Source organism: Terrapene carolina, unplaced genomic scaffold, assembly GCF_002925995.2.
Source record: "Terrapene carolina triunguis isolate 2854851 unplaced genomic scaffold, T_m_triunguis-2.0 Scaffold95, whole genome shotgun sequence".
Taxonomy (NCBI): Eukaryota; Metazoa; Chordata; order Testudines; family Emydidae; genus Terrapene; species Terrapene triunguis.
The window spans coordinates 40302073-40327757 of record NW_020664446.1 but is presented as its reverse complement, the minus strand read 5'-3'; the positions used below and the strand labels follow the sequence as shown (position 1 = coordinate 40327757).

The following is a 25685-nucleotide window of genomic DNA, read 5'->3' as shown; positions in this document are numbered from 1 at the left end:
CTTATTCTCACCACAGGACCTTCCTCCTGGTGTCTGATAACGCTTGTACTCCTCAGTCCTCCAGCAGCACACCCTCTCACTCTCAGCTCCTTGCGCCTCTTGCTCCCAGCTCCTCACACTCGCACCACAAACTGAAGTGAGCTCCTTTTTAAAACCCAGGTGCCCTGATTAGCCTGCCTTAATTGATTCTAGCAGCTTCTTCTTAATTGGCTCCAGGTGTCCTAATTAGCCTGCCTGCCTTAACTGGTTCTAGCAGGTTCCTGATTACTCTAGTGCAGCCCCTGCTCTGGTCACTCAGGGAACAGAAAGCTACTCATCCAGTGACCAGTATATTTGCCCTCTACCAGACTCCTGTAACCACACTCCTGTCCCTGTTCTTTTATTAGTTGTCCCCCGTAATTTTTTGGTCTCCAGGTCCTGTGGATCCCCCCCTTAGGCTGGGGGGGGATCCTTTAGCAGGATCCCAATAGGACCAAACTCCTGTACCCCACCGGTCTGGGTCTGTCACAATACAGACCACAACACAAACAGAAAACTATAATACAGTGTGAAGGGAACAGTGAATACCACCATGAAATGGATAATAATGCTATGGAAGGCCAAAATCTAGCAGTATTTTCATGCTATTGATAAGCTGGAGAGCAGAAATGAAAACAATAGATAAAAAGCCAGTTAGCCTGGGGGTGGAGAGGAAGAAAGCCTCCAAATCTCATTCATTTTGACTGCCTCTGGTTATTGATCTTACTTTTAGTATCTCTATACATTATAAATTGCAAAATGGGGAACAATAGAAGAGTGCTCTGGTGCTGATAAAGGTTTGTCAGATACAACCAACTCATCCCTTGAAAAGAAAATATTATCGAAATGCACAAATATAACATATTTAGGTTTTATAGCTTGATTCTTTCAGGGTTTTTTTTTTTTGGAAATACAGATAAACTACACAACACACTGGGCACAGGCTGGGAATACGAAAAGGTCAGACCGATTACAGTAAATTAAAACCACTCACCGTCACAATCAAAAAGAGCAAACACCACATCACACACATGGTCTGAGAGCTCCACTTTTGCCACTGTCCTGGCTACCTGCTGCATGGTAACTGAAATAAAATAAGGATACATTATTAATAGAATGCAATAATCTTAAATCAGTGTTATCTTTCATCTTTCACCTTTTGTAACTGTTTTTGTTCGAGATGTGTTGCTCATGTTCATTCCATTCTAGGTGTGTGCACACCCACATGCACAGCTGTTGGAGACTTTTACCGTAGCGGTATCCATAGGGTAGGCTGTGGCCCCCCCCTGAATGCCGCGCTCATGCGTCGGTATATTAGGTGCTGCCGACCCTACGCCCTCTCAGTTCCTTCTTGCAGGCAACTCCGACAGATGGCTGGGGGGGGGGGGGGGTGGGGGGGTAATGGAATGGACATGAGCAACATATCCTGAAGACCAACAGTTACAAAAGGTAGGTAACCGTTTTTAGTTCTTCAAGTGCTTGCTCATGTCGATTCCATTCTAGGTGACTCACAAGCAGTATTCTTGGAGGTGTGCTCGGAGTTCACAGTTTAGCAGCTTGTAGTACTGCCATACCGAAGCCAGCATCGTCCCAGGCCTGCTGGGTAAGTGCGTAGTGGGACGTGAACGTATGGATGGCTGGCCAGGTGGCCACCTTACAGATGTCCTAGATAGGCAACTGGGCCAGAAAAGCTGCCAAAGAGGCCTGTGCCCTGGTCGAGTGGGCGGTTACAATTGCCAGGGATGGCACTTTTCCCTGATAGCAGCAGCAGCAAATACAGGTGGTGATTCAAGAAGAAATTCTTTGAGCAGACACCGGGCGACCTTTCATCCTGTTAGCCACAGCGATGGACAATTGCGTTGACTTGCGGAATGGCTTGGTCCTTTCAATGTAGAAGGCTAATGTCCTCCTGACGTCTAGGGAATGCAGCCTACACTCCTTCTCTGACTTATGCGGCTCTGGAAAAAAGACAGGTAAGTAAATATCCTGGCCCATATGAAACAGAGACCATGTTGGGCAGGAAAGCCAGGAGTGGCCTCAGCTGGACCTTGTCTTTGTAAAAGACCCTGTAAGGTGGTTTCAAGGTGAGTGCCCTAATCTCAGAGACCTGGCAGGCAGATGTTACTGCAACCAGGAGGACAACCTTCCAGGAAAAGAGAAGGAGAGAGCAGGAAGCCAGAGGTTTGAAGGGGGGTCCTGTGAGCCGAGACGGCACCAGATTGAGGTCCCACGGAGGAACGTGTGGGTAGAGGTGCTCAAGGCCCTTGAGGAACCTGGCAGTTATGTCCTGGGCAAAAATCAACCTTCCCTCAAGCGGCAGATGGAAGGCCGAGATAGCCGCCAAGTCAACCTTGACAGTTGAAAGGGACAGGCCTTGGAGCTTGAGATGCAGAAGGTAGTCCAGGATTAACTGCAGTGAGGCTTGCTCAGGCTTAATGCCTTTGTCTGAGGTCCAGCAGGTGAACTGCTTCCATTTGGCCAGGTAGGTTGCTCTGGTGGAGGGCTTTCTACTGCCCAACAGGACCTGTTGGACATCAGCCGAGCACTGATGCTCCTGCGCATTTAACTATGCAGTAGCCAAGCTGTCAGGTGCCGTGCCGCCAGGTTCGGATGCAGGAGACTGCCATGGTTCTGGTATAGTAGGTCCAGCCTGAGCGGTAGCAGCAATGGAGCGGCCACCGAGAGGTTCAGGAGCATGCCGAACCAATGCTGGCGCAGCCAACCTGGCGCTATGAACTGCAGATGTAACCTGAGGATATTACTTCTAGCACCCAATGGTCCGAGGTTAGCCGAGACCAGGCTGACCAGAAGGGGTGGAGGCGGTCGAGGAGAGAGAGGGAGGGTCGATCCAGTGAAGTGACTGGGTCGTCATCCTTGAGCGCACCCTCAAAATGACTGTTTCTGGCCTCCTGGGAGGGTCAGGCTGAGCAGACAAGCAGGAAGATGACGGGTGTCGCTGCTTAGACCCTTTGTCTCTGTCCTTCCTCATGTAGGAACCGGATCGGGGAGTTCCCCAGGACCTAGACTGCGGGGGCAGAGGAAGTGGAGGATGGAACGGCTTCCTGGCCTGCTGAGGTGTGTGAAGGCCCAAGAAGCAGAGGGTGGCCCAGGAGTCTTTAAGGTCGTGGCACCTTGAATCCGTGAGCTCGGAGAAGAGCCCTGCCCCCTCAAATGGGAGGTCCTGAATAGAGGCCTGCATCTCCTGGGACAACCTGGAGGACTGCAACCAGGAGCTGTGCCTCATGACCACTATAGAGGCAACCATCCTGGCTGCTGAGTCAGTAGTGTCCCAGGCCATTTGGAGGGCCCCCCTTGGCACCACTGTGCCCTCGTCCACCAAAGCGGCAAACTCCCGGGCTCGATCCTGTGAAAGGGCCTCTTTGAATTTGTTAAGGGAGTCCCACAGGTTAAAATTGTACCTGCCTAACAGGGGCTGGTGGTTAGACACTGTGAATTGTAGGCTGGCTATTGAATAAATCTTTCTGACAAATAAATCAAGTCTCTTGGCATCTTTGTTCTTTGGTGTGCCACTAACTTGGTCTTGCCTGTCCCTTTCATTCACAGCGGACACGACCAGTGAAGCCGCTGGAGGGTGTGTGTAGAGGTATTCAAACCATTTTGTAGGGTTGTAATACTTCTTTTCCGCCTTCTTAGAACTCAGCAGAATGGAAGAGGGGGTTTGCCACAAGGACTTGGCAATTTTAAGGACCCTGGAGGGACGGGCAGCGTGACCCGGGCCGGGGTGGAGGAGGAGGATATAACGTTAAAGAGGTCATCAGATTCCTCCGCGACCTCCTCAATTTGTAGGTTCAAATTAGCAGCCACCCTTTTAAGGAGGCCCTGGTGCTCCTTGAAGTCGTCGGGGGACTGCCTGTTTTGGAGGGACCTGCCACCGCTTTGTCCGGGGAAGACGACGATGACTGCACCGCCTGTGGAGGAGCAGATTCCCCCTTCCTCTCCGGGGACGGCTCCTTAGGTGCTGAGGTTTGGTGCGCTGTCCCCGCGTTGGATTCGGTATCACGTTCTGACTCCGGCGCTGGCAGGGCCGGTTTGTCTGAGGCAGCGAGGGAGGACTGGTGGGAACACGGGACTGGCGTTACTGGCACGCCTCACGGGTTCCAGTACGACCATTGAGCAGACAACTGTCCCTGCTGCCATGTTGTCACTGCAGGTGCCATGCCAGTCTCACGAGTCGGCGGCGAATTACCCCTCCTTGGCGACGGGCTGAACTCCTGGTCCGACTTGGACCACAGAATTGGAAGGGAGCTTGAGAGATCACCTTGTCCAGTCCCCTGCACTCATGGCAGGACTAATTATCTAGACCATTCCTGACAGGTGTTTGTCTAACCTGCTCTTAAAAATCTCCAATGATGGAGATTACACAACCTCCGTAGACAATTTATTCCAGTGCTTAACCACCCTGACAGTTAGGAAGTTTTTCCTAATGTCCAACCTAAACCTCCTTGCTGCAATTTAAGCCCATTGCTTCTTGTCCTAGCCTCAGAGGTTAAGAAAAACATTTTTTCTTCCTCCTCCTTGTAACAACCTTTTACATACTTGAAAACTGTTATGTCCCCTCTCAGTCTTCTCTTTTCCAGATTAAACAAACCCAATTTTTTCAATCTTCCCTCATAGGTCATGTTTTCTAGACCTTTAATCATTTTTGTTGCTCTTCTCTGGACTCTCTCCAATTTGTCCATATCCTTCCTGAAATGTGGCGCCCAGAACTGGACACAATACTCCAGATGAGGCCTAATCAGCACAGAGTAGAGCGGAAGAATTACGTCTCAGGTCTTGCTTACAACACTCCTGCTAATACATCCCAGAATGATGTTCACTTTTTTTGCAACAGCGTTACCCTGTTGACTCATATTTAGCTTGTGGTCCACTATGACCCCCAGATCCCTTTCCACAGTACTCCTACCTAGGCAGTTATTTCCCATTTTGTATGTGTGCAACTGATTTTTCCTTCCTAAATGGAGTACTCTGCATTTGTCCTTATTGAATTTCATCCTATTTACTTCAGATCATTTCTCCAGTTCGTCCAGATCATTTTGAATTTTAATCCTATCCTCCAAAGCACTTGCAACCCCTCTCAGCTTGGTATCATCTGCAAACTTTATAAGTATACTCTGTATGCCATTATACCATACTCTGTATGCCTGTATACCATTGCCCTTACGGCGACCAGGGCGGAGCCATTGAGGCCTGAGTCTACCAACTGACTCTGGTTGGCGACTGGCGAGGTGAGGGCGAGGAACAGTACCGGGAGGAACGGGATCAATGCTGTGACAAGGAGCGGCCCTGCCTGGGCAGGGACTGACATCTGGGAGACCGTCTGGGTGAAGGTGACCTGGGCCGTGGTGATCTTTGATGAGAAGCTTGCCGGTACTGGTGGTACGGGGACCGGTGCCTTGACTCTGGTTTCCCATGTCTTATAGGGGGAGAACGCATCGAGGACCTGGGCCTTCTGGTCGGTGACCTAGGATACAGTGCCGAGGTCCAAGGCTGTGGAGATGTGCCTGCGGTCCAGTGACCAAGGGTGCTCCACTGATCTGTGAGGCGTTCCCATGATCGGCTTGCCCTAAGATGTCAGGGTCTTAGCCGAACCTGCTGCCTGTTGTGGCATCTGCGGTGCCAGTCAGCCTACTTGTTCTTTAGCCGCCAGGGCCGCTTTGGGCAATGAGGGCCCTGGGAGAGACCAGGGTCCCCTGCCGCTCCCCAGAGTCAGATTCCTGGCCGGGCTGGGGCATCGACCTGTGCCATAGCCCCGTGAAGCCCCAGGGCAGGCACATGGCCTGACTTCGGTCCTTTCCAAAAGCCCCTTTCCCTTCTGGTGCCAGGAGGGCTCCTCTTCTTTTGCCGCTTCTTAGGCACCGGCGAGGGGGAACAATGCGGGGTGGAGCCCAGTGCTGGCATTGTGCTCTGCACTGAAATCGAAGTGCTCAGTGTGGGGTCCGAGTGGGAGGGCTCTGATGCAGGACGAAGCACAGCCTCCATGAGGAGGGCCCTCAAGCAGATATCCTTCTCCTTTGGGTTCTAGGTCGAAAGTTTTTACAGATTCGACACTTGTCCTTTCTATGGGACTCCCCCAAACACTTCAAACAGCTGTCAGGGGGGTCACCGATAGGCATCGGCCTGCTGCATGACAAGCATGGTTTGAAGCTGGGAGAATGGGGCCTGCCCTGCTCTGAGGCAAAGTCCCAGCTGGGACTCTAACTACCAAACTAACGTTAACACTTAACTTAGTATCTACAAACTATATACAAAGAAGATAAACAAAGGCTGTAAAGAACCGCTAATGCTCTTGCGATTTGCAAGACAAGGCGCTCCAACCAACCATCATGGGTGGTAAGAAGGAAGCGAGAGGGCATAGGGTTGGCGGCACCTAATATACCAACGCATGAATGCAGCACTCAAGGGGGCGCCGCAGACGACCCTATGGATACTGCTAAGGCAAAAGTCTCCGACAACTGTGCACATGGGCGCACACACACCTAGAATGGAATCGACATGAGCAAGCACTCGAAGAAGAATAGCATTTTACAAAAAGCTACCATCCAAAGCATTTTTCTCAGGAAGTTTTAAATTAAATTTCTTCCCCACTCTGTTCAACTCCTTCCTTGAAATCAGTCTCCTCAAAAGACCTGTGTTCCTACACTATACATGTACAGTGCTTTGTTGTTGTAGGGATGCTGATGAACCTTGAAATGTTGCTATTATTTTTATTGAAGTAAAAGCATTAAGCTCTAATTCTGGAAACAAAACAAAAGAAAACCACCCACCAGCCAAAACTACGGTTTCTTCTTTGTTTGCAAAGTCCATATAACTGGAACTGTGGGTCTTTTAACTTTTTGCTCCTGGACATGAGAGGAAAGCATCAGAATGAGAGCAAACCCTCCACATGTAATTTCCCACCTCTCCTGCTCACAGACTCTCTATTCCTTGCATGGTCAGCAAGAAGGTTTTTTCCCCCTATGTTGAAAAAACATGAATTGTCATCTTTGCAACACTGGGTTCCTGCAGGCTGAATATTGTTTTCCTGCTAAGCAGTCCAGAGCCGATACAAACTCAAAAAGGCAAGTTCCAGTGTCTGTGAAAATAATACATCTTGCATCATCATTGACCAGGCTTAGTAGAGAGGTTTGTGATATTAAATTTGCAATACGCAGTAATGAGAGTTCATGGCAAGGTTAGTGGCATCTCAGTCTAGAGGGTGAGTTCCGGCCACAAGTGAAAAGGCATTTGGTAGTTTCATCAGAGTCCCTAGTGGCCAGTGATGCATGTCACAACACTCACACACAATTCAGCATGGTTGCTATAGTAGTTCCTGCTGTACAAAAAAAATCAATGGCTTAGCATAATATATAACCATTATACATTCACATTAGGAGCATTCAGCTACCTCCCTCTATTTTTTCTTTTGGGGTTGATAATTGGATTATAGAGGACAAGGTGAGGAGGGTTAACTGGTGGTCATCTGTACTGACATATGCTGATATTTATTATGGATTTGTTTTCCAATTCTAACTTTAAGAAGTAATGATAGAAAAGAAGTGCAGAAGTGGGGTTGGAGTGATGCAGGTTAGGAATGAAGAACACTGACATAGTTTTCATCTCTCTGTATTTCAAAAGGATGGGTTTCAATATAATGATAGTATATAATGATTTTAATTTGTCCTTATTATGTTGTACAGAACTTCAAGTACCTGTGGCAAAAGGGTGCTTTATAATTTCATTTGTTATTGTTAAAAGGCTTTAAGGAAGTTGAGTTCCTGCAAACATACTATGCCACAATTTATTCTTAATATCTGTATTCAGATAGTGCCTTTATCCAGGCTACAAGTCTCTCATTTTCATACAGTCAATTTAAATAAAAAAATTAGCACCTCTTTACAACAGACAGAGCACTTGTGACCTTATACTTTCCAATAATTCAACAGCTATGCTGTGAAATCTGTTGTCATCTAGAAGAATTTTTGATCCTACACTGTGGGATTTTGCAATCTTCAATAGAATTGAGAACACGGAAGGCTTTGCACTAGAAGGGGAACCACTGCACATTGCAAACATGTGGTCCAGGTTTTGCAAACAAATAGTAACATTTCCCCTCAAAAAACATTCCCTCCCTCTTCAAAACACAAAACACCCCCCACCTCCCATTCCAAATGCATCAAAAGTCATTGTTTATGACATCTAGTCTGGGTGTCTACATGTTACTACCAAAAAAGATAAGACAATGTTCCTAAATGCAGAGTAAAATAAATCAGCTTACTAAGTGCTTTGAGATCCACAAAAGGGATGTAAGAGCTGAGTGCTAATATTAGTCATCTGCTTCATATAAAACAATATGTGAGTTTGGTAAATGGTACAAGAGGTGAAATCAGCAAGTAATTTCTAGTTTAAGTGCTTCATTGATGCCAATTGCATCAGATACAGTCTGACATTCTATTACAATCAATTTGATATAGTAGCAGAGGAACCTGAGAAGGGAGGAGTGTGCCTATCGGTGAAGTAACAAAATACAAGCTTTAGGAGACTACCAATCATGGGTCATGTTTTTAGATGAGCACATGTAACCCATGCCTGCTGGGTGTGGTGCTCTGTCCCCCTGCAGTGGTACCTAGACCACCTAGAGATTGATGAGTCTGCTACAGCCTTGGCTCAGAGCCATGTGGCTTTTAGCTCACGCAGTAGAGGCTCATACACCAGGCCTCAGAAGTCCCAGGTTCTATCATGCCCGCCGACGACCACAGTCTGTCGGCATTACACAAGCACACTTCATGCACTCAACCTCGATGTGTAAACACCCCAACTTGTGTGCACCCGGGTATCTGCACCTGACTATTTGTGAGCCTACGTTGGCACATATGCATCTGAAAACCTTTCCCTGTAATTCTGTAAATGGGCAAGGTGCAGACATGTCTCCTGGACGTTGAGAAAGGGAAGAGAAATCACAAATTCAGTTCCTTAGCATGAGGCATTACCAATGATTGATACAAGGCAGCTTCCATTAAAAACAAATCCACTCAGTTTTCCAAGACACTCAGTCTAAGGCAAACGGTTTCTTTTTTTACACTGACACAAAATTCTAATACTTGGCACCAACTGAGTGAATTCCACAAGCACATGCGCCCTTATTAGGAAAAAAGTAAACAGTCAATGAGCTTCTCCATTTTGTTGTAACTCACTGACAAGTTACAACCACCATGAAATCACACCGAAACAGAAGCTATCCCTGAAGAGTAGATTAGAGCAGCAAACTGCATTTACAGTAATGACTGAATTTATTAGTATGCCTCCCACAGTGTGGATTTCCTCCATACAGCTTTCTTCAATGGAGCCAAGAAACTTCATATTAAATTGCATGGCACAGAATGTGTATAGAGGGGGATGGGGGGAGGAAGAGAAGAAGATGCTAGCAAAATGATTTTTAAATGCCTTTTTTAATGTAGCAATACTCAATGAAAAACCATCCACATTTGCATGGTTTGTTAGTTGTAAGTCAAGAGTTTAAAAAGGGCTAATTTTTAAAAGAGAAGCCAAAGAATTTAAGGGCAAGCAGTGAAAATGTGCAATTCTAAAGAGATGAATCTGACTGAGAATCTTGTAGGCTCCACTTGAGAGAAAAGCAAAATGGCAGAAAGACAAAACCATCACGTTTCAAACACAAATGAATTCCTCTGCCTCCCATCCCATGCCTAATTTCCTCTTCTTTATTTCCAATAATTAGGTGTCTTTTATAAATAAGAAATATAACTATCAGAAATATTAATTAGAGAAAGGAAAAAGAAAAAAGCACTAAGACACCACTCAAATACTCAGTGTATAAAAGCAGTTTCTAGTAAAAGTCAAAGGTTTTTTTTTTTTTTTAAATGAGTGTTATGGTATGCTAAAGGAATGATTCTGTATAATACCTGCTAGGTTCTTTTTACCCAGGTTCTCTTTTATTCCCAAATTCCCGTCCCTCTGTTTCTGCATCTGTATCTCTCATTAGCTTCCACTTACACCTTTGGATGCCTGCTATGCCAGGCAGGCAGAAATACTGCATCACTGCAGGTTTCACCACAGTGAAAGCCCTGCAGTGCTGACCGTTATCTGGTGTCTTTGATTCTAGTTCAGTGATGCAAAGTTGACAAACACTTTCCCTGGGATTAACGATATGGAGAATAGCTCCCTTCCTTGGCACTGAGAACAGCCAATCTGTCAATTAACATGATGGAAGTTCCTGATCCAACTACCAGTGCTAAAGATCAAAAAGCTGCCCCTGAAAACAAGCATGCTTATCACAGGCCCACCACAGTGGAGTCCACAGTTTTATAATATTTCTGGTTTCTAGATAAGGCTGCTAAGATGAACCTTACAGAACACTTTATTTCAATGGTGATGAAACAATGGCACAGCAGGCATCTTCTGTTTGTGGTGCACCCACAATTTGTGTCTTGCAACCACTTTGCCTATCTCCCAAGGCAAATATCCCCCCCCCCCCGTTTGTTATATTTTAGGAGAAAACTAAGAAATTAGATTATGTGCATGAACACTCTAGAGATAGTCACGCCTTTTTTTAAACTATAATTATACCTTTCAAGCCTCCTAAAGCCCCCTAATATCTTAGCACTAATTCTCTTCTGTGACTGTGCTTTGTATATCAGAAGTAGCCTGCGTACCATGTGATGTGGCTGCTGTCTGCGTAAGTGGTCTTTAATTGTGGGGGTCGGAATTTACTTAGGAAAAAATGAGGAATCATTCCTAAGCAGATTTTGTAGAGAAACTGGATCAATTGTGCTAAACACCTTTGAGTCAAGCCCTTGCCAACTGAACAGCAGAGGAAACTCACTGTATGTAACCTACACCCACATCTAGTCATTATGAATTATACTGCATCTCACAAAGGAAAAGGTTTTGAAGAGCGCCTGAACAGTCAAGTCCATTTAGAATTCTCTGATGTCTTAAGCTATTAAAATAATAACACACACACACACACACACACACAACAACCTTGTTTTTGAACCCTCAAACACTCCCTTCTTCAAAATAGCCCCCTTGGCATAAGTTAGTTTGGATGATACAAGGCATTCACATTGATAATCAACTGCAATTCAAGCTAATGGGTGCATCTGAAAGGCAGTCTGTAGTCCTACAAGAAGTGCTCTATAACCGCCTTTATGATTTAATCCATTCACACTTGCATCTAACATCCATGAATCATAATTAAATTACAGCAGCTGAGTTCATTTCCACCTCTCCCCCTACACTTTGAGGGATAATCACGGACAATTAATCCCAAGTCCCTGCAAATATTACAAGTGTTCAGTGTTGTGGGGATAAGCAGGTTTCACTTTCCTATCTAGTTCAACATGGACAAGTTCAACGCATGTTAGGTCAAAAGATCAACAGGGCCAGATAAAATCTGAATGCCCCATATATCCTGACAGTCCTTCAAAATGCCTCTGCAGAACCTGAAATAACTTTATCGATTATTGTTCTGCAGCCTAATGAATCCTGGACCAAGCGGACACAAAACAGATGTCCGAGCATGCCCCTGTATAATGTTGTTGATGATTCTCTATTCATAGTTAATAACCTGGCACACATTTGCTTCCTTCCTCTCTGGATAGCTTCTAAAGAGTCTGGGCCAAGTAATTCAGGTCACTGGCAAGCTGCTTAATTAATCCTAGACCAAGCAACTACAGCCCATATCGAAAGCTGTGCCTCAAGGATGCCACTTATTTGCTATGTGCAGAACACCTCTGTCTATACTACGCCACAACGTGGACTACAGGGGTGTATATTGCAGAGTGCACCCCTATAGTCCCCACTTTGGCACAGCGTAGACAAGCACTAAAATTTTGTGAAGTCCATCAAAGGTGCTGTATATATGAGGACAGATAAAATAACCACTAGAGAAAATATGTAAATGTAAATCCCCTGGCTCATTTCGCAATACACTTTCCTACATATATGCTTACATAAGCCAGGTCAGCAGGTAATGGGAAGGTTGGAACTGTGCTTTAGAAATGCTTAATTATTGCAAGTGGAGCGTGCAAAAAATTACAGGCAGCAGCATGCAAAGATGGTAAATCCTGCTTTCTGCACAGGCTTGGTCTTAATTTTGAGGTGTATCTTAATAGAGCCAGTCACCTTAGAAAGACAGGACCATTTCAGGCACTCTTCTGCATAGGCTATTTAGAAAAGACGGGGAAAAAGCAGCAACAGAATGAAATTTTGAAGTGACGATGAGAGAAAGTGGCCCCTAGAGTATTTCTATGTAATTGCTTTTTATGCAAAGTCCTTTTCCAGGCAGCAGTGCCAATGGTGACAGAGATTCAAATCACCTGTCTTACTACTGGAGAAGTGGTCAAAAAAAATGAAAAATTGTGGTCATCGTACAGCTGTAGCTGTTCAATATTATGATTTTGGACTGCTGTGAAGAGAGATCAGATTAATCCCTTTTATCTGCCAAGCAATCCTCAAGGTCAAAGGGGAAATTTTGAAGGCAACACTTAGCTAAAGTCTATTGCTGTTTTTATTTGGTTGCAAGTACAAACCTTGAATATTATACACAAAATGACAATTACAGACTAGCCCTCCATACCCAAACCCTACCCCACTAAACCTCAACCCCTGCATCTGGAGCCCCCCTGCACGCAGACCCTCTGCCTCCAGACCCCCATTGCTGCACCCAGACCACCATCCACTAAGCTCCCTCCACTCAAACCCCCACCCTGGTGCCCCACATCCAGACCCCCAACTAACTGCACCCAGACCCCCCACCACTGAGACCCCCACACCCAGACCCCTCCACTGAGTCCCAACCACCTTCACCTGGAAGCCCCTGCAGAGTCCCCTTGCCCCTGCACCTGGAACCCCCCCAACAAACCTCTGTGCATCCAGGATCCCCCCACACCTAGACCCCCCACTGAGCTGCCTGCACCCAGATTGTTCCACACAGAATCCTCTCACCCCACACCTGGATGCCCCCACACTGAGCCCCTCCACACTTGGATCCTGCCTGGTTGAGCCTACCTGCCCACACCTGGTGTGCCTGGCGCAGAGGGGCAGGGCCCCACAGTGTTTCTGGGGCAGGCCCAGGCCTTGTGCTGCGTTAGGGTTGGGTGCAGCCTCACTGCTGAGTCCGTGTCCTGGTGGGGGGGGGAGGAAGAGGGGCTGCAGGGTGATATCCCACCTTCATGCACCCAGTGGCCTGTGCTCCCCACTGCCATGCTGGAGCCTCTGCATTTATTTATTCACAAATAAAACTTGCAGAATTTTAAAATATTGTGCCCAGAATTTTTAATTTTTTGGCGCAGAAAGCCCTCAGAAGTAATATATACACAAAAAACAGAGGCATCTGTAAGCTTTTCAGACCATGGACTGTATCTTCATATGTTTGTACAGTGCCTAGACACTGTAGGGCTCCGATCCTGCCTGCAGCCTCTGCGTGCGAGTAAGTTGGATTATTGTATTCAGCATTTCTATGGCCAACAGGGTGACTATAGCAAAACCTCCTTAGATCAGCAGACAGGGAAATCATGTCTTCTTTCAACACTGTAAACCAATGACACTGCCTCGTAACCATTCAGAACACATAACTTGGACTACGTGATAATAATTGCTTTGGTTGAGCTGTCCTAAAGTCTTATGCAATCAATTTGGAAATAGCAGCAACTACAAATGCCAAGATATTGATTATGTATTTTGCAATAATTTGTCTATGCCTCTATGCAATTGCTGTTTCCTGAGTATTTATACAATATTCAGAAAAATCAAGTGGTTAAGGTATGGGAATTCAGATCCAATGAACAAGTATTACCGTGGCTTTGAATCACAATTCTGATAAACACTTTAACAGCATTATTCTGTAATGATTAAAACACAGTACAGGGAGTCAGGAGATGAGAGTTCTATGCCTGGCTCTAATCTTTAAATGATGTGACCTTGGAACAGTCACTTATCTTTGTATCTCAGGCCTTAGCCATCTGCAATGCTTACTTGTCATATAAAGTTGTTGTGAGATATAGTTCATTAATGTACGGAAAGCTTTTTAAAAATAGTTTGGGTGAACTTATTTCCCAGATAATTTGCATTTCAGTTTTATGCAAGTCTTCTATAAAACTGTCAGTGTACACATTTTAAAAAGTTACTTTGGGAAGGATATATATTTTAATTGCTATAATTTAACCTTTGTGCAAGATCTTTAATTTCTGAGATCAAATGAGATCTACATTTGCTGTAATAGCAGTATATAATTTAAGTCAAGTTCTTCAGGAATATGTATTTCCAAGTATTTAAACTCTGTCTAAGCCTTTTAAATTTAAAGAGTTCTCTAAATATGCCTGATCAAAGTTAGCTATTCCTATTAGCAATATTTCTGATATACTGCAATAGTTTTTCATACCTCTGTTTGCACACTTATGCAGAGGGAATTCAGATACTCTATATTTAGGGTCCACAGTAGCACCGGGCCAGCATGCCTGGTCCCAGACACTGCTTGGTGAAAGTCAATGCTAATAAGAGGCTGCACATGTGGACCGAATGAAGTTGGTATAAGAGCTGTGCTCTAACAAGGAACTCATAAATAGGGTTGGGGAGGTCAAATAGACTTGATTTAAGCTCTATTTTCTGACAAGACTACATGGAGAGTGCAGATACTTTGGATTTAGAGGCTTTCAGATATAGCCAAGAGTGGCTTGGCTAGTGAAGATTTAAGGATTTCACTGATAGAGGACTAGCTGCTGTTTAACCAGGGCCGGCTCCAGGCACCAGCACAGAAAGCAGGTGCTTGGGGCGGCCAATGGAAAGGGGCGGCATGTCCGGGTCTTCTTTGGTCTGCCGAATTGCTGCCGAATGAAGTGGCGCGGTAGAGTTGCTGCTGAAGTGCCGCCGATCGCGGCTTTATCTTTTTTTTTTTTTTTTTCTTTCTTTGCCGCTTGGGGCGGCAAAAAAGCTGGAGCCGGCCCTGTGTTTAACATCTGTTTTTTTTGATAGGGTCAGTTTGACTCTAAGGTAGGTTTAAGGGGGCAAATATGCAAAATTTGGATACTACACAAGCCCAAGTTTGCTGACCTTCAGAGCATACAAGGAAGGCCTGCCTCTTTTCTCAGTCTTCTTGCCTGCAAAGAGTGATTGTGGGGTCAGTATATTTAAGGAGGGAATATCATTTTGGTCTTTTGTATTTTTCAATATTATGATGGCGCCATCAGTTTTTGCCTACTTTAAAGACTTTTCCTGTCCTTTGTGGTTATAAAGAAAACCTTCTGAATTTGACAGGATGCAGTGCAGTCTCTGCAGACAGACAAAATTAATAGCTCTGAGAGCGATGAACTAGCTCATTCTTCTAAAGGGTGCGTTATCTCTGAAGCTTCCTGGACAATAAATTAAATATCAACACTACTACATTACTTTGGGAGTGCTGATGGAATTCAGCAGATGAATTCACTAGTGAGGTATGCTTTAGATACGCAATCTATCAGTATTTCTGTGATCACTGGAAGTCCATCTTTATGAATATTTCATGTTTTGAATAAATACTCAAGCCATACAAATTAGTTATGATCCATTAATACAGGCATTACTCTGTAGACCAGCTAGCCAATGGCAACAATCCTGACAGAACCTGAGAGTGTTGCCATCAGGGTAAATTAAGCTGGGACAAGACAACTGACTACTCACTCAGTGATAGCCAAAGCCTTCAGGAATATGACAGCACTGAAGAGGCAGTGGATACAGAATGGTTTTTGTTTTTTGTTGTATGAATGATAGTATTTTAAACAGCTTATTGAGGAAAAATCTAATATTCTTTTGGTCATGGACTGATCTATAGCATTCCAAATTTCTAAGAGGATCACAGAGTAAGTGTGGGACATGCATGCAATGTGATCTGAGGGGCTGTTTGCGAATTTACTGTACAATAAGGTACTGTCTCAAGTGAAATATTTTTGCTCTTGCAAAATTTTAAAAATCGGGTTATCAGGGATGTAAGGACAAGATTTTTCTGGCCACTTAAGGCTTGAGAACTGCTGCTCTAGAACCTGGCTAATGGGGGCAGGAAATCTTGGCACACTCAGGGGGGCAGGGAGCAGGGCTCTGACACTCCCAGATACTTAATGCCCCCCCATATCCTAGCTCACATGAGGGCAGGGACAGACTCCTCTAGAGGGGCAGGGGGTCCCAAATCCCAGCAAACACACACCAAGTAGGGAGAGAGTAGGGAGTGGGGTTGTGGATGGAATAAATGGGGCAAAGGTGCTAACATAACCCAGTCACAGTCCAACATTAAACAGCGTTAAATAAGCTTTGGGGTTTGGTTAACCGAGACCAAAGCCTACTTAGTACCATGGCAAACACATGATTAAAAAAAAGCTTGTAGTAAAGATACAGAAAAGAAGGAACAACAATTAAAGCATTTGAAATGTGAAGTATTAAGTAAGGCTTTCATTTTAACATCCCTTGTTCCCTTTCCCTTTAGCTGGACTGCTGGAGAGAGCGTGTTTAGGAGGAAACCCCCCCTTGTTTAACTATCTCTGGGATGGTATCAAAGATGGTAACTGTCATTTTGGGGAAAAGAGAAGAAATTAGCTAGATGAGTTGGAGCTGCTGCTATTGATGTTAAAACACAAACTGTCCTTTTAGGGAAAAGAAAAGAAGTTGAGATGAGCTAGAGCTGTTGCTGCTGCTAAAATCCAATCCCATTTCATCCCAGGTGCTGTTTGGGATTCAGATGGAGCCAGTAGAGGTGGCCATGTTATCAGGGTCCCTCTCTCTGGCCTGGTCTGGTCAGGCATCTTTTAGGATTAGAACGAAGAAGGTCTGGGGTCCCAGAAGATAGTGGAGGTGGCAGCCACAATGGTGAATTTTGCTTCAGCCTCCGTCTCCTCTCTGTTCTTCTTTCTCTCCATCAGTTCATTTTTTAAGGATCCAAAAAGGGAATGATGGGTGAAATAGCTCGTCCACTCATTATCTGATTACACCTCTACCCCGATATAACGCTGTCCTCGGGAGCTAAAAAATCTTACTGCGTTATATCGAACTTGCTTTGATCCTCCGGAGCGCACAGCCCTGCCCCCCGCAGAGCGCTGCTTTACCGCGTTATATCCGAATTCATGTTATATCGGGGTAGAGGTGGTCTAATATCTGACACACAAACCAATTTTGGTTCATTAATTTCCAGTTCACGTCTTCTGTTTTTATTAAGCACCATTTCAGCATAGTACTTGAATTATATGGTGTTATGTTATGTTTCCACTAATTTAGTCTCACTGTCTGGTTCTCTTGCACCTGTTTATAACATTCTTTATTGAAAATAACTTGACCTACTTTCCATGGTAAATTCTTAAGCAAGCAAAAGTTACAGACCAATTGTCATAATAGGTCTCTGACCTCCCATATCCTGGCACACACTAAGAAGGGGGAGAATGTGGGACTGACAGGCAACCCCTCTGCCCCGTTCTTCCCCAGTCCCCCTGCCACTTACCTACATGTCCCCTTTCCAATGTCCCTCCCTTCTCACTGTCACTACCACCCATCCCCATTTATCCCCCTCTCCCCATAATTCCCCCTCGCCTTGATTCATTCCGAAATCGCTCACCTCTATTCTCCCCATTCCTCCCCGTAAAATGCCCCTTCGTATCAGCAAGAATTCACGTCCCTTTTAAAAACAAAAAAAAGTTTGTTTACATTCCTCCAAACCCTCCCCCCAACCGCTAAATAGATTTTAGCAATATGCCTCTCAGCCTTTTCCAGACTTCCGCTCAAGGTAGGACTTGAACTGTCACTGGGAAGGGGAGTGGCCTTTAGAGCCTGAACTCCAACCTGAGCCACAATATCTACACTGTTATTTTTAGTGCCAGGGCATGAGCCCAAGTCTCTGACCTGGGGTTTGATATGCTCTACTGTGGATTTTAAAACGCAATATAGACTTCTCCTGTGAGGCTTCCAACCCAGACCCTGCTCCACTCCTGAGCTCATTTGTTAGGTACAATTTCTATATGTGATTTTTGCTTATTTGTGATTTAAGAATTTGTTGCCATTGAATTTTGGCAGCATAACAGTTATTTCTAGAAAATACAAGCTTGACTGAATAAATTCATGCATTATTCCATGGTTCATTAAAATAGGTATCCTACCATTCTTTTTAAAACCAGGGTCTAGCTTAAATTAAGGGTGAAAAACGTCAGTGAAGCAGGAACCTGCTGTGTCTATTTTATGCTACTAATTTTTTCCCCTTTCAGTTTATAAGACTTCTAGAATCATAAAAATGGGTCAGTCTGCTGCAGTAGAATAGGAACAATTTATTTAGCATATAAGGATTATGGTCACTTTTAACATTTTAATTTTAATAGTCAAAATAATCCCATTCATTTGGCAGTCAGATGAGTGACTTTTCTGTGGTATATTAACAGAGATATAAGCATCTTTATGAGAATTCAGCTACTAGAAAAGGTGGAACAAGTGTATCATTTACTCTGTGTGGACTTGATGCTCTGGCTAGGAGAACACATTTATATGCTAGGAACCATGTAATGTGCAGATCATTGGAGCATAAATACCTCATTAACACACTATCCACTACTAACTCTCTCAAATTTCAGGCCACCTGCAATCCTGAGTGCAAAGAAGGAAAGATGAATTCCCTTTTCATTGCCAAAGCCTCATCCAACTTCTGAGTGCCAACATCCTCTCCACTTCCCCCGCTCCAACCTCTCTACATACCTTTCTGGATCAAACTTCAACAATATTCTATCCAGCTGCCAAAATGTCCAGCTTTCCCCAAAGGTCTACATTAACTATTAATATAAAAACCTCTGCTACTCTAAATATTTGGGGGTAGCATAAACATTTGTAGGTTAATACCAACATAAACAACACTGCAATGATTGCAATGATTGCTTTAGTCATATTCATATTTAATCTACCACAGTCCTCCAGATTTTAATCTACCTGAACCTGTGGCAGAATTTCCAGTTTGCTGTATCACGGTGCAGCAGAAACAGAGTTCTTTGGCCTGTATAGCTTATACCAGTTCTCAGAATGATATTAGCTATACTGGCAAAAGGAATTTTGTGTCAATATAACCGTCTACACTGGAGCTTTTGCCAGCATAGCCGTGTCTGTCAAGGGTGTGATTCTTTCTCACTCCTAGCCAACATAGCTATGCCAGCAAAACTTCTAAGTGTAGACCAGGCGAGTATGGGGCATGCTACTTTCCAGCCAGGGGATTTCCAGGAGGTATGTTGCAGAATCAACTCTCTAACTGGTTTCTAACCTCTATCGAGCTATACCTATACTACAGTTTGTGACCCTACTGCAAGTCATGTGAACTGTCAGTTAACTTGAGTTGGCTAAAATTTGTGCTAATCTAGACACTCCACAAATATTAGTTCCAAGACACAAATGTTTGTGGTTTACCCTAAGCAGAGTCCTAGATGCGGCACTGTCAAAATATAGGATTTCTCTGGACCATTATCAGATCAGAGTAGATTGGTGGGTAACTAAAAGTTTTACTTGAAGTTAGTCTGTATTTCAGTAACTGCACACTGCTATTTTACACACAATGTTCCAGTTAAAAGATCTTTCACTATGCTCATTCTCTTTATTTTTTTAATTCCAAGAAGATGTTTCCACCTGTTGGGTCCCATTTGACTTAAAACACCTAAAATACATAATCTCAACTACAAACTAAGGCTGATCTCAGTTAACAAGAGCATCTAAGAGCAGAGATGCAAGTTGAATTAGAGCATGTAATAGTCTTTTTAAATCTTTCAGTATAAGCCCCCATTCACACCTTAATGCTCCCAGAACAGTAATGGCTCAAAGTTATAACTTACTGGTAAAAAGTTTCACCTTTTAGCTGATTAAAAAATCTATAGCTTTTATATACAGAATGGGAGTTTTCAATAGGATTTGAAAACTTTAAATTAGTTTGTGACGTGATATGTTCCCAGTCTTACCAATGAGTTTTACAAAAATTACTAATCTGAAAAAACATTCAGACTCAAAACAAGTATGCAACTGTAACAGATTAAAAAAAGTCATCTTTTTTATGGGCAATACAGAAACAATGAACTTCAGTTTTACAGTGCAAATTTTCAGATCATTTGGTGGATTAGTTAAGCATCGGAGGAAGGTGAAAAAAGAAGGGGATGGTTATGCATGTTTAACATTACATTGTTATAATGGTTCTCAGCTAAGTACTGCGTTATTCATCTACTATTGCTGGCTCATTCTGGAAGGCGTTTTCCATGTGATGATGGTGGGATATAAGGTAGACATTATTTGATTAGGAACTATACCACTGTGTGCCCTCTTTTATAGATAGTTTACACAAGAAGGACTGGGCCTTATACTTGGTCACAAGTAAAAGTATGTTCTATCTGGACTTAAAAAAAAAAAGCATTTGAAGAGAATCTGCACTGAAGTTATTTTAATTCTCTGACTCAGCTTTGAGGGATTCAGAAGTAGAAGGCAAAAGTCAGCATTGGGTCAAGGAAGGGAGAAGAAACTAGATTTTTACATATATTTTATGAAAATTCAGAGATCTATCCCAAACTGAAATTGAATGGTCAAGTTTCTTCCCTTCAATATGATGAACCCTGCGGGGCCCCTTTCCAATGCTCACCAATAGCTCCCTCCTTGTCTTGGATGTCGGAGAAGAAATAATAAGTATTGTAAGAGTGCATGGCAGCTCACAGCCCAATGCAGAGTCCTTGCCCAGCAGAGCTTATGATCTTTGTGGTTCAGATATTAAGGTTTCCAAAAATTGCCAGGGGAGCGTTATTTCTTCTTTTCCTCTCTCCACTTGTGGCTGCTAAGGGGGGCTGCTTCTCATGTTTCATTATGCCCCAGACCAATAAGAGCAAGATGATCTCTTGACTAAATCTGTACTGAGGACTTCATAAGAGCAGGAAATGACTTTAATGCCAAAAGGTTGAGAATCACTGATACTACAGTGATCTTGGTTCTTCTGTTCCCATTGGAATGAGACTGTCTGCACATCCCTACTTTCAGCAATAATTTTCCTATCTGCTGTAAAATATACAAAAAGATACAACATCCCAAGTCCCAGCATCATGGCTAAAAGTCCTATCAAAGTGACCCCCCAAAGGCTCCAAGCCCATCCCTGTTGCAGGTCTGGAGGATAAAAAGCTACTCACCCCAAACTTTGATTTCTGATCACTAAAAGTAGCATTTAACAAATTGATAAGATTTGTATAACAAAGCCTAAAAAGTTGAAAGCAACCATTTGCTGAATGCACTGAATCACGAGACAAATTAAGTAGAATACTATGTAGGAAATACATACAGTAGAAGGGAACACACACGTTAGATCTGAATGTTATCTTAGTCAATTAATGATGTTTAGAGCCTGTGGATCTGTTAAAACAGCCTGAAAAATTCAAACAGGAAGTAAATTTCAGCATATTTTTCCTTACACCTAACAGAGGACAAATCCAAAATCCCTCTTTTTCCACAAACAGCTGCAAGTTAAAACCTTCTCATGACAAGAGAGGAAACATATGATTTTAGTGCACTTTTTATCCGTCAGAAAAGCCTTGCTGAACAGCTTCAAGTTTGAACATCCTGATTTAATGGTATTCCACCACCGGGAAAAAAAAATCCAGCAAGCTCACAAGTGTTTAATACCTTTATCAAGAGAAGCTCCAGCCATGTGGTAAAAGCTCAAAGCTGTGTCCACATCATTTATATTCTTCAGAAAAGTAAAAAAGCTTTCCACCTCCTCAAACGTCAGCCCCTGCAATAGAAGGAACACTTTTTTTTTTAATGGTTAAAGGAGACAAATAATGAAATAATGTTGATAGGAAAAAGTCCCAACGAGAGCAAAGATGATAGGTATGTCCAAATGGCAATTCGTGTATGACTCTCCATAGTGCATTATATTAAATCATGAGATGGATGGCAGGAGAGAGATCACCTGATCATTACCTGTTAGGTTCACTCCCTCTGGGGCATCTGGCACTGGCCACTGTCGGTAGACAGGATCTGGGCTAGATGGACCTTTGGTGTGACCCAGTATGGCCGTTCTTATGTTATGATGTTATTATTTGGGATTATATACAATTTAAAGTTTACACTTGCAGTAACTGAAAAGTCAATTAGCTACTGACATTCTTATTTCCTCCCTTAATTGAAATTTCTCTTTCTGCAGTAATCCCCATTACAGTCCCATTGTCTCTTTACCATGAAGCTGATGCCAGCTGAGGGGGATAGGCTTAATACAGCTATTGTAGGTCTCCCTGTGCCTAGCCATTATTTGTTCCTGATCAACATTATGGGCCTGATTCTCATTTACACCACCCAGATAGTATAAAAGGGCCTTAGGGTATATAAGAATCAGGCTCGGTATGTGGAAGAGTCAGTGGTGATAGAGAAGTTGAAACAAAAACCACCACCATTCTTCCTGCTATCAACCACTTGCCCAACAATGTGATCACATAGCCAGTGCACTCTCAAGATCCAGGAACTTGCTGCAAGCATATCAGTTTATACCCCTTATGGTCTTCAAACTTGCAGCAAGGAGATCAGATGGTTGACACTCTAAAAATAGAGCCTTAAGGACAAATTCAGAGGTCTCAGTGGTGTAAGTAAAACTCCCCTAACACTTCAAGTCACTTAGGGTATGTCGACACTGCAAAGAAAAACCCACGGTGCCGAGTCTCAGAGCCCAGTTCAATTGGTTTGGGCTTGTGGACTCAGGCTGCAGGGCTAAAAATAGCAGTGCAGCCATTCAGTCTTGGTCTGGAACTTGGGTTCTGAAACCTGGCAAGTGGGGAAGGTCTTGGATCCCAGGCTCCAGCCTGAGCAGGTACACCCACACTGCTATTTTTAGTTCCACAGCCCGAGGCCCTATTGACCTGGGCTCTGAGACTCAGCACCGTGGGTTTTTCTTTGCAGTGTAGACATACGTTTAGACTCCCTTACATATAATCAAAGGAGGTGTACGTTAGCGAAAATTACATGAGAGCAGGAAAGCGAAACTAGTCTCATCATGCTTTAACTTTCTTCTGGCTCTTTGGTATGTAAACTAAATCAGATGATATTCTCTACATGTTGACAGAGTGGTTGTGTCAGGTCTAAGGCATGACTCACATTGAGAATTTTGGAAATTCTCCCTCAATTGCTCTAGCATTGAGGCAGCTCCAATGGGGCTGGCACACAGGTAAATACTAGTATAGAGTAGTTACTTGTCTTTTTACCACCGTGTCTAGATTTGTTCAGAGTTGGAGGACACAGTGAGGTGATAAAAATAACCAAGCCCTATCTATATTAGCCCTCATATTATTTATTGCTAGCACCAGTGGAACTGCATCAATGATAGAACAACAGCATGAGAGTCTCAAAAACTTAACAGTGTAGAAGCAACCTAAGTGAACCTAAATGAGCACAGGTCTGACAGTAAGAGGCTCTATATTTCATTACCTTACCCATCACCTCTGAATTTGGCTCTTAACATGATGAATCACCATGCCAGCCTAAATTCAAGTTTCCTCTCTATTCTACCCAGCAAGAGACAGAAAGCTAAAAATGGGGTACCTATAAAAATAAATAATAGATTTTCACTGTTATGATGAAGACGAAAATGTCAAAATGAATACATTCAGCTGGTGAATCCAAATTAAGCTGTAAAATCTCTCTTAACACTGTCTGAAATGTCTTCAGTAACTTGAGCTATTAAAGCCTTTAACAGCAACAAGGGCAGATTATTGGACTAATTTAAAACAAGAAATGCATTGTAAGATACTCTGACTGAAAGGGAGTTTAGTGACAAAAATCACTGTAAAGAAGATAGCTCATTTTTAAGGTCTGGGATCCAAGAGAACAACAGTGATTAGCATAAACACACCACCTTTTCAGCACAACTGCTAGCTTCTGACTCAAATATAAAAGAATTGGGAACCAGACACTTCTGCAGAGGTTGTAAATTACAAATGAAGAGCAGGAAGCAACACTAGGGTTAAGTTTAAGTTATTTCAAGTCCAAGAAAACTTTTATGCTAACACTGAACTCATTTACAAAAGAAAATGTTGCAGGTGCATTCCTGTATGAACTTAGCTAGCAAGCTCAAACGGAATGTAAGTGATTCGCTCCATTGCACTTTATTAAAAAATTGTAAGGATTTAAACAACATTATGTTAAGGCAGCTGCAATAGAGTAATCCAATAAAAACAGATAAATGTCTTTGGGTACTGAAGGTATTACATACAAATCACCAAAGGACACTGTGTTCCAAAACCTCTTCCCACTTGAGACAGAGGGAAGATTTAAAAAAGCAACCAGTCTTGTATGAGGATGTTCTGATGTAAGGTACTGGACTGGATTGACAAGAAATGTACGTGAGCTACAACTGCTTGTAATAGATGATCCTTCTAACTTAATTAGTCACTGTATAGCCAGCTGCCTGGAGTCAACAAAGCTGCCAAGAGTTTCATCTGTGCCAGAGGGGAAAGAGAAACTGGCACCCCCACATCCTTTACCTCTTCCCCAAAAAACTCTTTTTATTATTTGCCTTTATTTGCTATTGCTGTAATTAAATTTTTTTGGCTTTTCATCTGTCTCTAGACTTGTAAATCATCTATCGCTTTTGTTCTTGCAAGTGTAAAATTCTGAATTCCTCCTCTTCTCCCCACCCCGCAAAGTCCTTGGAGATAAAAAGGGTGGTTATGAATCTGGTTAACAACCATAACCATAAAAACAGCCTGGCAGGAGTGTTACCCCTAGAATCTGGACATAAACATGTCCCTCTCTATCAGGTTAAGAGTTTTTTTTCTTTATCCAGTGAAGAAACAATCAGATGCTGACAAAAAATCAGGTCCCTCCAGTTCATCTCTTAGCATCCTTGGCTATTGTTAGCTACATAATCAAAACTAGTTACAGAAAACGTTACAGCAAATTGGAAAATATGACATTAGGAGGTGGTATTTTCTGCTAGTCATACACCCAAACTTTATGTATCTATAAAGTTATTATTCCTGAACCAAAAACTTTCAGATAAAATTACAAACATACAGACCTTTAAAAAAAAAAGTGTTACCAGAACATCCAACTCCAAATGGAACTCTGTCCTCATATCCCTACTCACGTTCTACCTCAAGGCTAGAGATCCTCACACACAACTTAAATTCTCCCTAAATGGATGCCAGTAGTTTGCTCTTTAAGGCTACATCTACACTAGCATATTTGAGGAAGTCTTCCCCCACTGCACTACCACCAGTGCAGCTCTGCCACTACTACTGTAGACAGGGCTCTCTACATGGAGAATTTCCCAAGCTTCTAGTGTTTACTTTTAACTATACATTCTATTTGTGTTTTAAAGAGAAATTTATTCTCAAATGTGGCTACATCTCAATGAAGATGTGTGTCTGGGAATTTTCTTAGTTTTCATTAATGTGGAGAAAAAAGGGTGGGTTTATACTTATACAATTCTAAAACCAGGGTCCGGATTTAGCTTGCAACTTTACTGAAGCCTGCATTTTATCAATGGTGCTTGAATAGGCCAAGCTTTGCATGTTACGCTCGTGGAACTCAACTTCTGTGAAAACTCAAATACAGTCCACGGAGAAGTCTCAAAGGAAGTTTGTACCCGGCATGAGCAGGACCCCACTTGGGATATCAGGGAAGTATGAGCTTTGCAAAACCATTGGAGAATGTGG

General features: G+C 43.3%; 1 protein-coding gene across 1 annotated transcript in view; it reads right to left on the bottom strand.

Annotated features, from left to right (window-relative positions):
- MICU1 (mitochondrial calcium uptake 1) overlaps positions 1-25685 on the bottom strand; it is a 236120-nt gene that overhangs the window by 11640 nt on the left and 198795 nt on the right. The window contains exons 11-12 of the mRNA XM_029911332.1: positions 21661-21769; positions 1013-1102 (exon numbers count right to left, since the gene is read on the bottom strand). Of these exons, the coding sequence (XP_029767192.1) occupies positions 1013-1102; positions 21661-21769 (199 nt within the window). The remainder of the gene's footprint in view (positions 1-1012; positions 1103-21660; positions 21770-25685) is intronic.